At 45.0% G+C, this 18048-nt stretch overlaps 1 protein-coding gene across 4 annotated transcripts in view; it reads right to left on the reverse strand.

The window, feature by feature from the left end:
- Positions 1 to 18048, reverse strand: part of ODAD2 (outer dynein arm docking complex subunit 2) — a 205434-nt gene that overhangs the window by 176943 nt on the left and 10443 nt on the right. For all 4 annotated transcript variants that reach the window (XR_007354920.2, XM_075125940.1, XM_048837795.2 and 1 more), the window contains exon 7: positions 10983 to 11099. Coding sequence is in view for 3 of the 4 variants with exons in the window: in XM_075125940.1 (XP_074982041.1) it covers positions 10983 to 11099 (117 nt within the window). In the remaining variant the exon portion in view is untranslated. The remainder of the gene's footprint in view (positions 1 to 10982; positions 11100 to 18048) is intronic.

Consider the following 18048-nt stretch of genomic DNA (forward strand, 5'->3'; position numbering starts at 1 on the left):
GTCTTGGTCCCTCTGTATCCTATCCCTGCCCTCCAGCATATCTACCACTCCTCCCAGTTTAGTATCATCCGCAAATTTGCTGAGAGTGCAATCCACACCATCCTCCAGATCATTTATGAAGATATTGAACAAAACCGGCCCCAGGACCGACCCCTGGGGCACTCCACTTGACACCGGCTGCCAACTAGACATGGAGCCATTGATCACTACCCGTTGAGACTGACAATCTAGCCAACTTTCTACCCACCTTATAATGCATTTATTCAGCCCATACTTCTTTAACTTGCTGACAAGAATACTGTGGGAGACCGTGTCAAAAGCTTTGCTAAAGTCAAGAAACAATACATCCACTGCTTTCCCTTCATCCACAGAACCAGTAATCTCATCATAGAAGGTGATTAGATTAGTCAGGCATGACCTTCCCTTGGTGAATCCATGCTGACTGTTCCTGATCACTTTCCTCTCATGTAAGTGTTTCAGGATTGATTCGTTGAGGACCTGCTCCATGATTTTTCTGGGGACTGAGGTGAGGCTGACTGGCCTGTAGTTCCCAGGATCCTCCTTCTTCCCTTTTTTAAAGATTGGCACTACATTAGCCTTTTTCCAGTCATCTGGGACTTCCCCCGTTCGCCACGAGTTTTCAAAGATAAATACCTGGGGGGCGCCGAAAACCCAAATGGGAGCACCCTGAACTGGTAACGCTGGCCAGTGATCACAAAGTGAAGAAATCGTCTATGGGCCAGGATAATGGAGATATGAAAGTACGCATCTTTCAAGTCGAGGGTGATGTACCAGTCCCCCGGATCCAGGGAAGGAATGATGGAGGCCAGGGAGAGCATGTGAAACTTCACTTTCTTTATGAATGTGTTGAGGTCTTGCAGATCCAAGATAGGCCAGAGCCCACCCTTGGCCTTGGGGATGAGGAAATAGTGGGAGTAGAACCCCTTGCCCTGAATGTCTGAGGAACCTCCTCTATTGCCTCTAGAATGAGGAGCAATTGCACCTCCTGCAGAAGGGATTTGTTCTTGAGAAGGGTTCCTGAAGAGGGACGGGGAAGGGGGGTGGGAGGGAACAGAATTGGATACAATATCCCACCTCAACCGTGCTCAGAACCCAGCCATCTGATGTGATCTGGGACCAAGCATGGTAGAAGTGGGACAGTCGATTCACAAAGAAGGGGTAAGGATCTGAGCTCGGTACTGGTGCTCCATCCTTGAGCACATCTTCAAAAGTTTGGCATTGGGCCAGGGGGCTGTTTTTGAAGAACCCTGGCCTTGGTCTGGGCAGGACTGTGACGGGCACCTCCAACTATTCCTGCCCCGTCTCCTGGACGAGTCTCACCTCGGGGGCCCTGAACAGAAGTGGGATGGGGGCTGAGGCTTGAATGACTTTCTTTGGGGTGCAGAAGTGTGGATCACTAAAGACTTTAGAGTCACCCATGAGTCTTTAAGACTGTGCAAGCGAGATTCAGTATTTTGGGCAAACAAGCCTGCACAGTCGAAGGGCAGGTCCTGGATAGTGTTCTGGACCTCTGGTGGTATACCCGACACCTGTAGCCACGTGCTGCATCTCATTGTAATGGAGGTGGTCATAGTCCAAGCCGCCACGTCTGCCGCATCTAATGCAGTCTGGAGGGAGGTTCTTGAGACCACTCTGCCCTCCTCTAGAATTGCATTAAACTCCTTGTGTGATTCAGCTGGGAGCAACTCCTGAAACTTTGCTAATGCACTCCAGGAATTGAAAGCATAGTGACTGAGTACCACTTGCTGGTTGGCAACATGAAGCTGGAATCTCCCAGTTGAGTCGACCTTCTGGCCAAAAAGGTCCAGCTTCTTAGTGTCCCATGACTTTGGAGCAGGATCCAGCTGCCCCTGCTGCTCCTTATAACTTTCCGAGTCAACCACGAGAGTCCCTGGTTGGGAGTGGGTGAAAAGGTGTTCATACCCTTTCTGCAGCACAAAATATCGTCTCTCCACCCCTTTTGTGGTGGATGGTATTGAGGCTGGGGTTTGCCAGAGCACCCTCATAGTGTGCTGGATAGTTCTTATCAAGGGCAACGCCACCTTAGATGGACCCTCCGGGGCAAGGACGTCCACCATTGGGTCCAACTTCTGTGACCTCCTCCGCCTGAAGGTTTAGGTTTAGGGCCACCCTCCTAAGAAGGTCCTGGTGTCCCATGGTGTCCATTGCTGGTAGAGTGGTGGTGGTGCCTGCCACTGCCTTGTCCAGTGAGGAGGAGGCCTATGGGACCGGGTCTTCCTGACCTTCCGGCTCCCTAGAGACTCAGTTGGGTGCATCAGTCCCCCCACCCTCAACTGGAAGTGGTCCAGTACCACTGGCGGCGCGGGCTCGGATGCTGCACCGGAGTGTGAAGGCCCAGAATCCTTGTCCCGTGTGGGGTCCTCTGGAGCCCTGGCGGTGTAGCATGACACCAATGTCACTGAGGGGGAAGCACGGGGTGCGGATGCCTTCAATGAGGACCTGGAGCCCTGACTGAGTCTGATGATAGGCCCAAGGAGTCCAAAAAGGCCACTGTACTGGGTCCTGCCACTGGGGTGGCCAGGATACTGCCGGTGCTGATGAGTCCACGACTCTATGGTGCCGGCACCGGTGGACTCAACCTCCAAGTCGAAAGAGTACTCTGAGCCCGACCATGGTGGGGCAGAGCCCAATGGTGCCAGGGAGCAGCCGAGGTGATGGGGAGCGGCGCTGAAACATCATGGGCTTGCCCCGATGGTGAACAGGGGGCGGTGCCGCCATCGGTGTCATGAAGAGTGCCGGAGATGGTGCCACATAAATGCTGTCATATGCCGTAGATGGTGCCATCGTCGGTGCCGCTGATGGTGCCTGAACTTGGGCCGACATCTGGAGCAGTGCCGGTGCTTGCATCTTTGGGGCCGGGGACTGTGCATTCATGGCAATAAGGTCCCGCGCTGCCTTGTGGTATGCAGCGTGGAGGGGAGATTGAGATCTTCCTCCAATTCCCCCCGAGTTTGGGAATCCACCGGCACTGGACTCAAGGGACCTCCAGTTGGGGCCGGAGTCAAGAGTGCCGGGTCTTGAAGGCCAGCCCGTGGGTGTCCCGCCGCGGGACACACCCCGCTGGAATTCCCTTGGGGCTTCTTGACGGGGGAACGACCCCTGTCCGCCTTCTTTTTCTTATGCAGCACTGGGGACTGTGAGCGGTGCCGCCTGCTAGAGCTGGCTTTACAAGCCAGGGATTGGTGCTGATGCTTCTTGGAGGAGTCCTTTCTTGGTGCCGGGGCGTCCCACACTGAGGCCGGGGCACTGTGCACTGATGATGCCAGTGCTGTTTCCGGTACTGGCTGAGGGCGGAGGGCCAACACCATCAGAAGGAGCTTTAAATGATAGTCCCACTCTCTTTTAGTCCTGGGTCTAAAACTCCTGCAAACTGAGCATTTGTTTGTCTGATGACCTTCTCCTAGGCACTTAAGACAAGCAGTGTGCAGATTGCCTCTGGGCATAGGTTTCATACACCTCTCACAAACCTTAAACCCCTGCAACCGAGGCATGCCACGGTCCCTGGGGAAAACTGGGGGGGTGGATGGGGGGCAAAGTAAGCTTAAATAACTAACTACTGTAACTACAACTCAATTAAACTATTTACAAATAAGAAAAAAGGGAACCACTGGGTAGCCACCTGCAAATGCAAGAGACTGAGCTGCTTCAACGACTGTCACTGGCGGTAAGGAGGAACTGAGCAGGTGGCAGGTCAGCAGGGACCTATATACACGGCCATGAAGGCGCCATTCCAGGGGGCTCCATAGCCAACCCGACAGGTACCATTAGGGGAAAAACCTTCCGACGATCGTGCACGCAGCGCGCACCCCCCCACACCCCACCCCCATTGGAATACACATAAGCAATCACTTGAAGAACTATAGTTTCCTCTAAAGAACCATTTATTTTATCTCAGAGAAACAATCATAACAACTGAGCTGCAACTTAATTACATTTAGACAGAGTGAGAAATGTAGCGGCTGTCCAGAGACACCAACATCTTTAGAGCTTTTTTGTTAGTTGTTGCTACCTAGCAATTTGCTATGAGGAAGGGAATACCCATTTATTCCAGATCGGCAGAAATAATAGTACATTTAATATTTTATACACAAAATTTATAATGAATTCAAAAACTGTATATTTTCAAAAATATACATCTCTGGGGAATTTTTGCCATACTAACAGGAACACTTACTGTATTTTTAAATTCTATATTAACTCTACCTTCAAGAGTTCTAAAGCAGAGGCAGTTCGCTTACTTGCCACTAAAACGAAGAACACTACACCTCGACAATACCAACCTTTATTACATTATAATGTTCTAAATATTGAATCTACTAACCTAGATCTCCCATGGGGTAATAAAATATTTTGCTGCTGCCACGAAGCTGATATACTTTATATTCTTCAGTATAATAGTAACTCTATACCAGTAGGGAATACAGAGTTAGAAGTGATTTATCTGACAAAATTGAAGAAATCAATATTTACATTTGTTAAGTAGCTACATTTACTACCATAGCAAAAAATGATTAAACTAAGAAAAGCAAGTGTGTTATCTAACAAACAGTAACTTCAAATATGTGCCATTTTCAGTGGGGGATAATTTATAAAAATCTAGCATTTTCTATCTTTGGTGATCAAGTGAAGGCAAACCTTTTTAAAACCTTTACTGCAGTAATCATGTCTAAAAATGTTCATACATCACAATACTTATGAACTGTAAATTCACATTTATATATAGTTCTGAAGAATTAATTTTGTCTAAGCAAGGATGTAGAATGAATTTTAAAGCAATGTATTATTAAAACAGTGTATTATTTTTAGACAGAACAAAATATTAAAGGTTAATTCCAAAATTGTCAAAACCAGCCACTGGTTTTATGTGCCCGACTTGAAATACCTTAGGTCTGACTTTCAAAAATGCGCTACTTCAGTTAAAGTAAACCTGAGCTCAGCACCTCTGAAAATCAGGCCCAAGGTGTCTCAAAAGTTGGACACACAAAAATGAAGTACTCAAAAGCAGTGTCTACTCTTGAAAATTTGGCTCCTAATTATTTGCTCATTTCACCAAATAAAATGGAGTCCCATAAACATGAGAATGAACTCTAAGAATTTTCTTCCAGCTAATTACATTTTTATGATAAATAATTTAGTTCTTCCATGTAGGGGAAATATATACTGTATTGTTGCCTTGTGAGCCACCATTCAGCGTATTGCAGGTTGTTTCTGTTAGGAGGAGAAAATGATAGTTGGGTTTTTTTGTGAAAGCCTATTCATTTACAAAGAATGTACACAAAGTCCTGTTTCCCGGAACACAGTAGGAATCAAACAGGAGACAGTTTCCTTGCTCAATATTCCAAGCCTTTTTTCCAGCCAACACTTGATCTGTCTCTCTTTGATTTTTCTCAAAGTGACACTATAAGTGTGCTTCTCTAGCTGTCCTTGGCTTTCTGCTCCTTCTCTGCCCAGCAAAAAAATACCAAGCCCTTTGCATTCAGCCTCAAATAAACCTCTCCACCCACATAGCTTAACCAGTGGCGCTGGAACACTTCATAGTGAGGGTGCTGAAAGCCAGCTAAGGAAACTGTAAAGCAGTGGTCCCCAAACTCATGCCCCCCTTATCCCTGTCCATGCCCCCCACCCTCCAGAGTCTTGGCTTTGGGAGTGGGGGAAACACAGACAGGGGTAAGGGGGCCGAGGCCGGGGCCACAGCTGGTGGCAGGTGTGGGACTGGCAGCCAGGACCCTTGGCACGGGCCAGGAGCAGAGCCTCAGGCATGGGGCCGGCAGCCGGGACCCTAGGCACAGGTCGGGGATGCTGCAACACCCCCACACACCCTTAGTTCCCGTGCTTATGAACTCAGCTCCTGATCAGCCTTGCATGTGGCCTTCATTTTGGGTGGTGGCTCCTATTGTTTCAGTTACCTTATTCCAAAAGGAGCTTAACTGCTTCTGACATTTATCCCAAATGAAGGGCAGCTGTTATACCCACCAGCTTCAACTAGGTACCATGCAACTCTCTTGTATAACAGCTTTAAAAGGTCAATGAAAGGAATCCCAGACCCTGCTTAACACTGCTCAATAATGGACTGTGCTCTCCAAGTCAATTACAAATTAGTGCTGATGAATTCTGAAAGGAGTCCTGTTGAGCTTTTGAAAGGATGGCAGTTGTGGCCCAGGGCCTTGAGGAAGGTACAGTATTCCTCATCTTGGCATGCAAACATGAAGACTCAGATCCTTGACCCATACCCTGAGTGTGAAGTATCAACAACAGAAGAGGGTGAGATTTTAGGCTGAAAGAAGTTCTCTTCTTCCTGTTTCTCCTAAAGAACATTAGCAGGAGACTGTTCGGAGGAAGTTCTCTCCTCCGAACAAAGCAAACTTGTTCCAGACCTCACATACTGTACATTCTGTTTCTGTATTGATAAATACCATGTATTTCTTTCTAACCACTTAAAATCACAGTTACAAAAAAGAACAGTTACTCACTGCAGCAAGAATATTTTTCCTTCTAACAACTCTCCCCCAGCATATGCAATATGCTTTTTAAGTTTTTTAGTGCTTGTGAAATATGCCAGATTGACTGTACAGGAAATTGTAGCCATTAACCAAAGAACAGATTCAGCAAAGGCAGTAGCAATGCAAGCTTCTCTATGTTATTCCATAAATGATTTCAACCATGAGATGGAGAAACTGTTATTAGGAGTTTCAGAGTAGCAGCCGTGTAAGTCTGTATCCGTAAAAAGAAAATGAGTACTTGTGGCACCTTAGAGACTAACAAATTTCTTATGCTCTAATAAGTACTCCTTTTGTTATTAGGAGTGTGTAGATCAGTCTCTATATCAGTTCAAATCCTAGCTCTCTGCTGAGAAAAGCTAGGAAAGGATGATACTTATGGTACAGGGTTTTCTCATATGGAGCCATATCTCAATAAGCTAAACATAGTTGACAGTTATTTACTAAACACCATAAAATGTGTTTTATGCTATGCAAAATGTAAAGGAAGTATGTTGCCTCTTCAAGATGCCAGGTTCTGGTTAGAATTTAAATGGCAAGATAAACCAAAGCGCTTTAGGAAGTTATAGAATAGAATATCAGGGTTGCAAGGGACCTCAGGAAGTCATCTTCTTGTCCAGCCCCCTGCTCAAAGAAGGACCAATCCCCAATTTTTGCCCCAGATCCCTAAATGGCCCTCTCAAGGATTGAGCTCACAACCGTGGGTTTAGCAGGCCAATGCTCAAACCGCTAAGCTATTCCTCTCCCCCATATACTAGTGCTTCAGTAGGTGGCATTCTTCCCAAACAGTCAGTACTTAAAACCAGTGCTCCAGTATGGTGTGAGGGGGCCACTCTGCTGGTGGAGGAACCATCTTTCAAATGAAATGTAAAACTAAGGTCCTGAACCTTTGTGGATATTAAGGCTATAAGTACACTGCAAACCACTTGAGGCAGCTTACATGTGTCAATGGAAGGACTCTGGCAGGGGGAAGGTAGCGGGGAGCAGCCAGAGCCTTTCCACACTGCCTCCCCCTTGCCAGAACGTTTCCCCACTGCTGGAGTCTTTCACTGTGACAAGGAAAGGCTCTGGCAGCTCTCTATGGCAGGAAAAGGCTCTAGTGCAGGCAGATGCCAGAGTTTTTCCCCACTGCCAGAGTTATTCTCCACTGCTGGAGCATTTCCATGTGGCAAGAAAAGACTCCAGCAACAGGGAGGCAGTGAGACACTATACTGCTAAAAATAGCAGTATAGATGGGGTGGCACTACTTGGGCAAGTAGAGAGCCCTGTGGGGTATATACCCAGGTACATACTCACATGGTTCAGGAGTGTCTTTACTCTCTTCACCTAAGCAGTGTCTCACACTGCTGTTTAGACCCATGCCAGGGGGCCATGTAGGGTATGTTACTCTACATGTTGCCAAAAGGAATGTAGACGTACAATGTAGACATATCCTATGGCACGTTTTACAAGGAGGAGGCTATTAGCCTTGGTATATTGGATAAATTTCAATTTAAATAATAACATTCTTCCTACCTAACTTCTTCTATAGATTCAGTTGGATATAATATTCTTCTTTACTTCCGATTGTAATTTGTTGGATAAAGTGCTTTGGGATTCTTTTGGCTGAGAGGTACTACATAAACCTAAGAGGATATTTTAAAAAGCCTAAATTCCAATAATGGTGGAGGCCTTCTGACAAGTTTCAACCTGTAATTAATTTTATTGCCAAGTTATAAACCATTGAAAATCTGTAAAGAGATGTCTGTAAATAGGAATGATGAAACAACTTTAACTGTATTGGCACTCCTGGATGCTATTGTAATAGATAAAATGTGACATTTCTTACTCTAGCTAATGTTGCAGTCCAAACAGAAGCCAAAGACACACTTAAATCTTAGAGCTGCTGTAGCATGGTAGCAACACATGCTATATGAGCTGAAAGCATATTTCTCAACTCTGACATTTATATCAAAGACAACTCTTGCAACAAATGGGGTATATCTTTATATTTGTCATAATGGATGAAGTTATAAATGTAAATGGTTTGATTATAGAAAATCTTGTCAAAGAAAGTTGAGCTTTTATGTTAAAATACATTCTCCTGTTTTAAAAATTCTACAGCTGCATAAAGAATAATACCAGGCTGATGAGGGGTTATCAAAGCTTTTTACGCAAAATTAGAAACTGAGCTCATATACTGATGGGACTCCAAATTACAACAAAATTATTTCTTGAAATACTCAGATACGTTATTTATCTTTAGAAACACAACTTTAGAAAAAGAAATTGTTGATGATACCAAAGTATGAACAATTATTAATTAAATTTAAATGGTATGTATTATAAGGCTGTGTTTTTATATTACATACTAATGGTCTGGTGAGTTGTACTGTAAATACCATTCCAATTTTTCTCATCTTGTGGTTTCCATTGTCCCTAGAAATCTATTATATAAATCTGATTGTGTTTTTATTCATTTACCCATTTTCATTATTCATTTTCTCTTTAGGCTGGATCTTGCACTTACAGTAATAAAAACTATAAATTGTATGTTATAACACTGTATCATACCACAGCTATTCCGGGAGGAGGCTTATAGCTGCAGATGACTGATAAAACTGGTAGCTTAATCCATAAAATTGTAGCAATTACTGTTCGATAATGATACTTGACAGAATTTTCTCTAGATAAGTTTTATCAAAATAAACATATATTTGGAAGAAAAAACAAATACATTAAAAACTTGACATTTCAACTTTTAAAAATATTTTAAGTAGTTAGAAATATTAGAAAGGTGTCACTGAAAAATAAGGTAGTACAAATACAGTAATCACAAAAAGAAAAGGAGTACTTGTGGCACCTTAGAGACTAACAAATTTATTTGAGCATAAGCTTTTGTGAGCTACAACTCACTTCATTGAATGCATTCAGTGGAAAATACAGTGGGGAGATTTATATAAACAGAGAACGTGAAACAATGGGTGTTATCATACACACTGTAAGGAGAGTGATCACTTAATGATCACTTAAGATGAGCTAATACCAGCGGGGGGGGGGAACGGACGACGACACACCAAGAACGTCTTGTCAACTGCTGGAAATGGCCCACCTTGATTATCACTACAAAAGGTTTTCTTCCCCCCCTCCCCACTCTCCTGCTGGTATTACCTCATCTTAAGTGATCACTCTCCTTACAGCGTGTAATGATAACACCCATTGTTTCACGTTCTCTGTGTATATAAATCTCCCCACTGTATTTTCCACTGAATGCATCCGATGAAGTGAGCTGTAGCTCACGAAAGCTTATGCTCAAATAAATTTGTTAGTCTCTAAGGTGTCACAAGTACTCCTTTTCTTTTTGCGAATACAGACTTACACGGCTGCTACTCGGAAACCAGTAATCACAAAGATATTTTTTACACTTACTAGCTCATGGATGAGTGAGGATAAAAATAGTCTCCCATTGTCATGATTTGATGTTATAGCATATGAATATATTTACTATACTATTTACATAAATACAAAAGAGATTAAGGCATTGCAAGTTCTTCGAAATTCTACATCTAATCACGGATATACATTGTAGCTACAACAGAAAACCTGAAATATGCAGCAGATTTTTACTAACTTTCTTTAGAAACATTGCTGCAGAAATCTAGCAACTTTGCAAGTCCATTATATAGCAATTTTGTGTTTTAGACCAAGTTGATCAGAACCCATGTAATTCTTACAAATGCAGTTATTTGTAACAGTGACTCAAAGGACATGCCTCCTGTTGGCCAAGCAAGGCCCTGCATGCACACCGCCCTCAGCTTGCTCTACTAGTGTTCAGAAATAAACCACTTGCCTCCAGAGTCTTTAAACAATACTCCCCTTCTCCTAGGGTTCAGTTTATTTAGTTCATACAGCTTCCTTTAGGTTCACGAGTCTTAACAGCCCTGTTTCTTGGAGATAGGGGGTTTTAGTCAAGCTACTCTGTCCTTGGCACAGAAGGTCCACTGCTCCCCTTTTTGAGCTGTGCTCATTACCTCAGGCCAGCTGTGGCTTTCAACCAGCTTCTCATTCAGTTGGCCCCTTTCTCCAAATAGTCCCCAGATTCAGAGGATTCAGCTAATAACCTTCTCCTGGTGGTGTCTCTCTGAATATAGACAGCCCTCTACTTCCAGCTTATTCCCAATTGATTGGAAGAAAGGAGAGACTTGCCCCACACACTCTGCAAGACTTTTGGTCCCAGCCCCTTAAACAAACAGTAACTGACTTTCTCCAAATCATTACATATTCTGGGGACTTCCTCTCCACCAATACCTCATTTCCTAGATCTTTTGCATACATCAAAGCCTCCCAAAATCTTAAAGGGCCATGCCACGTAACCGGGATGAGCTCACTGCTAGGCACTACTACCGATATGGGAGCAGACTATATCACAGTACAGTATGTAAAATAATATCAGAATATACATACCTGTTTAGCCATATTCTCTACAAATTTTGGTGATCTTTCCCTTAATAATGTTACAAGATCTTTATATATGTCACTTTTTCTCTCATAGTCAATATCATCTTTCTCCTTTTCTCTACCCTTAAAAAAGAACACAATTTTAAATTATTATTATTCTCTTTCATTATAGATTTCCATCTGTAAGGTAAATACTGTTAAGAAACATAGGTCCCAAGCTTGCAATGATCTTCACACAACTGACCACTGTGCCAGCACAGAGCCCCAGTGAATGCCAATGGGGATTAGCAGGGGCCCCAGGGTCCACTCAGATGGAGCTCATTGCAGGATCAGCATCTTAGACCCAGTCCTGCAAGTAGTTACTACTGCATGTGGTGCTTTGTGAGTAGTCCCATGGAAAGGGACTTAGGAACCATGGGGAGAAACCAAATAAACATAAGCCTCTAGTATGATGCAGGTTTCAGAGTAGCAGCTGTGTTAGTCTGTATTCGCAAAAAGAAAAGAAGTACTTGTGGCACCTTAGAGACTAACACATTTATTTGAGCATAAGCTTTCGTGAGCTACAGCTCACTTCATTGGATGCAGTGGCTAAGAAAGCTAAGATGTATAATCAGGGAAATAGCAAGTAGCAATATGGAGGGGATATTACCACTGTATATGGCATTAGCAAGATTATTATTGGAATATTGTGTCCAGTTCTGGTGTTCATACTTTAAAACAGATAGTGACAAATTGGAAAGGATATAGAAAAGAGCTACAGCACTGATTTGAGATCTGGAAAGCCTGCCTTACAGTGAGAGAATACAGAAGCTCAATCTGTTTATAGTTGATCATAAAGAAGATTAAGAGGTGACTTAACAATGTTCTATAACTTCCTACATGGGGAGAAGATTTCTGACAGAGGAGTGCTCTTTAATTTAGCAGACATAAGCATAACAAGCGCTAATGGCTGGAAGCTAAAACTAGACAAATCCAGACTAGAAATAAAGCACACATTTTTGATAGTAAGGATAATTAACCATTGGAAGAACTTAATTAGGGATGTGATTGAGTCTTTATCACTTGAAGTCTTAAAATCAAAAATGGATGTCTTTCTAAAAGATATGCTGTAGCTCAATCAGAAGTTATGGATTTGATGAAGGAATTACTGAGTGACATTTTATGGTTTGTGTTATGCAGGTCAGATTAGATGGTGGTAATGGCCCCTTCTGGCCACAAAATCTATTAATCTGTTATTTCAATGGGACTCATAGTAGTAAGAACTTCATCCAGTAGAATGTGTTTAGAAGATCATGTCCTTATTTATAGCTGGGGCAAAAAAAAGTATGGGTTTTTTTCCTTAAAAAACTGAAATTTTGTGTAGGTTTTATTCTTTATTATATTTGTCCCAAACTTTTATATTTTTATACAAGCAATCATCATAAGAAGAGAGACTGGGACTCAGGAAGGAGAGGGTGCAGTAACTGTAGTAACCTTGTGCAGTAACTGTAGTTCTTCAATATGTGTGTCCCTATGGGGGCTCCACTTTAGGTGACATGCACCCCGCATGCCTTCATTCAGAGATTTTTCATTAGCAGTGTCCGTTCAGCCTGCACATGTGTCCTACATGTCCTTGTGCTCCGCACCAGGTCTATATGGGACTGCACAGGCAAACCACCCTCTACTACAAAGTTTATCACAAAGTTCTACAAGGAAACTCTGAAGTACAGGGGAAGGAGGGCAAGTAGTGGAGCACCCATAGGGACATACATCTCAAAGAACTACAATTACTGCACAAGATTGAGTAACCTCTTCTTCTTTGAATAGTGTCCCTATGGTTTCTCCACTTCAGATGACTCCCGAGAGCAGTATACCCACAGCAAGGAGGGAGCTACAGAATCAGGTCCAGAAATGAAGACGGAGCTGCATAGCCAACTGCCACACCAAATCTAGAGGCATGGACCAAGGCACAGTGCTTGGAGAAGGTATGTACTGAAGACCATGTAGTGGCTCTGCAGATACTGGAACATCTTTAAGTAATGCCATAGATGTTGATTGCAACCTAATAGAGAATGCTAATACCATGAAAGGAGGTTGAAAGCTGGCAACATATAACATGCATTAATACACCCAAAGATCCACCTTGATTGCCGATGGGAGTAGAGTGTGGATCCTTTAGATCTATCTGCAATGGAAACAAATAGTCTAGGAGACCTCTGAAATGGTTTGGTTTTGTCTATATAGAAGGCCATTGCTCTTCTGACACCTGAGGGATGGAAGGAAGTCTGCTGTTAGGAAGTATGTGGTTTTGTGGAAAAAAGGGTAAAAGAATGGTTTGATTAAGATGAAACTCAGATGACACCTTGGTATGAATTTAGGGGGTGGACATAAAAAAAGTTTGTCCTTGAACAAAATCATGAAAGGAGGGTCTGCCATTAAGGCCCAAATGTCTCAGACTCTTTGGGTTGATGTGAGGGCTACCAAAAAGGCCCATCATCACAGACAGGTTCAGTAAGGAGCAGGTCACCATTGGTTCACAGAGAGGACTTTTAAGACATCTGAGAACTCAACTAAGATCCCAAGATGGAGTGGGGTCTTTCACTTGAGGGAAAACATTCCCCAATCCTTTGATGAACTTTTCAAGTTGCTGGGTGAGCAAACAAAAAGAACATTTCCACTGGAAAATGAAAGGCTGTTATGGCGGCCAAGTAAACCTTGACTGAGTTGGTTGATAATCCCCCTGCAACTGAAGAAAACAGGCAATCCAGGATAACCAAGAGTGGGGAAGATTTGGATGCAAGTCATGGACGTTCACATCAATGGCTAAATTTCTTCCACTATTGAAGGTAAGTATTTTGGGTAGATTCTTTCCTACTGTTTAATAACACTTGTAGTACCTCCACAGAAAAGGCAGACTCTAGCCCAGTGGTGGGGAACCTCCAGCCCACGGGCCACAAGCGGCTCAGCTTACATTGACCATCTGCAGGCACGGCTGCCTGCAGCTCCCAGTGGCCACAGTTTGCCATTCCTGGCCAATGGGAGCTGTGGGAAGCAGCGCGGGCTGCAGGGACATGCTGGCCGCCACTTCCCACAGCTCCCATTAGCTGGGAACGGGGAACTGTAGCCACTGGAAGCTGCAGGTGGCTGTGCCTGCAGACAGTCAATGTAAACAAACTGTCTCACGACCCGCCACCAGATTATCCTGACAGGCCACGCGCGGCCCACAGGCCGCAGGTTGCCCACCACTGTTCTAGCCCCATGAACTATCGAGGGGCCATGTCTTCTGGCAGAGAACTCCTAGGTTGAGATGAAGCAATCTATCTGTCTTGGAAAAGAAGATGAGGGGTAAGTGGAAGCTTTATTGCTGGAGAGAGGGACAGGTGAAATAGGTAAGAATACTATGCTTGTCTCAATCATGTTGCAAGTACTAGAATAACCCTGGCTTTGTCCTGTCTGATTTTGTTCAGCACCCTCAATATCAGAGGCATTTGGGGTAATATGTAGAACAGTCTCTTTGTCCAAGGTAGGAAGAAGGCATCCCACAGAGAATGGCATCCTAGATCCCCTCTTGACCAGAACAGACGACACTTCCAGTTTGTGAAAATGGTGAAGTGGTCCACTGCTGGAAATCCCCAAATTTGAAATATGCCATGGAGGGTCCAAAAGTTCAACTCCCATTTGTAGTCATGGGAGAAATGCCCGCTGAGAGCAACAGACAGGGTGTTTTGAGTGCCAGGTAGGTACATTGCTGAAAGGTGTATACAATGGATTATGCACCAGAGAGGGAGACCTTGCTCCTCGTTGCTGGTTGATATAAAACATACAGGCCACATTATCATAGAATCATAGAATATCAGGGTTGGAAGGGACGTCAGGAGGTCATCTAGTCCAACCCCCTGCTCAAAGCAGGACCAACATCCAACTAAATCATCCCAGCCAGGGCTTTGTCAAGTCTGACCTTAAAAACTTCTAAGGAAGGAGATTCCACCACCTCCCTAGGTAATGCATTCCAGTGTTTCACCAGCCTCCTAATGAAAAAGTTTTCCCTAATATCCAACCTAAACCTCCCCCTCTGCAACTTGAGACAATTACTCCTCGTTCTGTCGTCTGCTACCACTGAGAACAGTCTAGATCCATCCTCTTTGGAACCCCCTTTCAGGTAGTTGAAAGCAGCTATCAAATCCCCCCTCATTCTTCTCTTCCGTAGACTAAACATCCCCAGTTCCCTCAGCCTCTCCTCATAAGTCATGTGTTCCAGACCAATAATCATTTTTGTTGCCCTCCGCTGGACGTTTTCCAGTTTTTCCACATCCTTCTTGTAGTGTGGGGCCCAAAACTGGACACAGTACTCCAGATGAGGCCTCACCAATGTCAAATAGAGGGGAACGATCACATCCCTCGATCTGCTGGCAATGCCCCTACTTATACATCCCAAAATGCCATTAGATTTCTTGGCAACAAGGGCACACTGTTGACTCATATCCAGCTTCTCATCCACTGTAACCCCAGGTCCTTTTCTGCAGAACTGCTGCATAGCCATTCGGTCCCTAGTCTGTAGTGGTGAATGGGATTCTTCCGTCCTAAGTGCAGGACTCTGCACTTATCCTTGTTGAACCTCATCAGATTTCTTTTGGCCCAATCCTCTAATTTGTCTAGGGCCCTCTGTATCCTATTCCTAGCCTCCAGCTTATCTACCTCTCCTCCCAGTTTAGTGTCATCTGCAAACTTGCTGAGGGTGCAATCCACACCATCCTCCAGATCATTTATGAAGATATTGAACCAAACCAGCCCGAGGACCAACCCTTGGGGCACTCCTCTTGATACTGGCTGCCAACTAGACATGGAGCTATTGATCACTACCTGTTGAGCCCGATGATCTAGCCAGCTTTCTATCCACCTTATAGTCCATTCATCCAGCCCATACTTCTTTAACTTACTAGCAAGAATACTGTGGGAGACCGTGTCAAAAGCTTTGCTAAAGTCAAGGAATACCATCTCCACTGCTTTCCCCTCATCCACAGAGCCAGTTATCTCGTCATAGAAGGCAATTAGATTAGTCAGGCATGACTTGCCCTTGGTGAATCCATGCTGACTGTTCCTGATCACTTTCCTCTCCTCTAAGTGCTTCAGAATGGATTCCTTGAGGACCTGCTCCGTGATTTTATCTATTATAACCCTCATTGACTTGACTTGACGAGAGATAAAAAATGAAGGCAAGCATTTCTGATTGCCCTGAGTTCTAACAGGTTGATGTGAAGACTGCTTTCGTGAGGTGATCATCTTCCTGGATTGTATTGAAACATGCCCTCTCTCTCTCAACAGGGATGCATCCATCGTTATGGTGACTGTCAAATTCAGCTGGAGAAAAGGAATACCTGCACCAACGTTTGATGATCTTTCCACCGGCCTAGGGAATCTTTCACCTGAAGTGGAAATGAAACCTGTTTGTCTGAGCTTTGTTTGTGAGTAGACTGTTCTGAGCCATCTCTGGAAGCAACAAAGGCATAACCTTGCATGATCTGTTATGGTGGGCACTGAGGAAATCAGATACTTAGGCTTGTACGGTACCAAGGAACCTGTTAGGGGAGGCACTAGAAAGTAGAGCCATATTCAATGGTACCAGACTGGAGGAATGTCTTTCCTTGCCATCTTTATCATGTCCAGATACTACCTAAGATCTCTCGGAGCCACGTTTGCTCTTAGAAGAGCTTTGCGGTTTCCCAGTCCTGCCAGTATGGGGATAGCCCTTCGCCTCTAAGACACGAGATTGAGAGGTCAAAGTTCCTGAGTCGGTCTACCTACTGGTAGATCAAGGTCTTTTTGGAGTAGATTCCTTATGAAGGACATTAGAGCTCCTCTTCCTGGGACCCTCTGAGGAGGTCTCTGGAGTTTTCCCCTTTCTGGGGGAGTGCTGAGCCAAGGTCAATGGGGCACTGGATCTACCCGGAGACTGCATAGGGGCATGCTCCTGACCAGGCTCTCAAGTGGGATGAAGGGAACCCTCGATCATTCCCAACCTCAACTTCATTTCCTGATTCTTCCATGCCCTGGACTTAAAGGCCAGACAGAAGTTACACTTCTGTGGGATGCATTACTCTGCTAGGCACTAAAAGCACTTGGAGTGGCCATCTCTAATTGGCATTTAAACCCTGGTGAGCCAGGAAAGCATGCCTTCCCAAAGGGAAGGAAGAGGATAAAACAAACCTCTCAACTACTAAAATAAGCTAACCTAAAAAACTAACAGAATAGATTAGGCGTGAGTAAACTTCGGCCCGTGGGCTGCATCCAGCCCATCAGACGTTTTAATTTGGTCCTTGAGCTCCCGCCAGGGAGTGGGATCAGGGACTTGCCCCGCTCCGCATGTGTTGTGGCTCTGCACAGCTCCCAGAAGCAGCGGCAAGTCCCCCCTCTGGCTCCTACTCATAGGAGCAGCCAGGGGGCTCCACATGCTGCCCCTGCCCCAGGCACCACGCCTGCAGCTCCCATTAGCCGGGAACCACTGCCAATGGAAGCTGCAGGGGTGGCGCCTGCAGATGAGGCAGTCCGCAGAGCTGCCTAGCCACGCCTCTGGGTAGGAGCCAGAAGGGGGACATGCTGCTGCTTCCGGAAGCTGCTTGAAGTAAGCACCACCTGGAGCCTGCACCCCTGACCTCCTCCCATGCCCCAACCGCCTGCCCCATCTCTAATCCCCCTCCTGCCCTCCAAATTCCTTGGTCCCAGCCTGGAACACCCTCCTGCACCCCAAATCCCTCATCCCCAGCCCCACAACCCCCAGCTGGAGCCCTCCCCTCTCCACACTCCAACCCCGTGCCCTAGCCCTGAGCCCCCTCCTGCACCTTGAACTCCTCATTTCTGGCTCCACCCCAGAGCCCGCAACCCCAGCCAAAGCCCTCACCCCCTTCTGCAACCAACCTCAAATTTTGTGAGCATTCATGGCCCACCATACAATCTCCATACCCAGATGTGGCCCTTGGGCCACAAAGTTTGCCGAGCCCTGGACTAAACTCAACTCAGCTAACAACTAGGAAAAATTTTTAGCAGAGGCAAGCTCAAGGCAGATATGCTAAAACTCAATCTCAGGCTGAGGCAGCTG

This window comes from Caretta caretta, chromosome 2, assembly GCF_965140235.1.
Source record: "Caretta caretta isolate rCarCar2 chromosome 2, rCarCar1.hap1, whole genome shotgun sequence".
Lineage (NCBI taxonomy): Eukaryota > Metazoa > Chordata > Testudines > Cheloniidae > Caretta > Caretta caretta.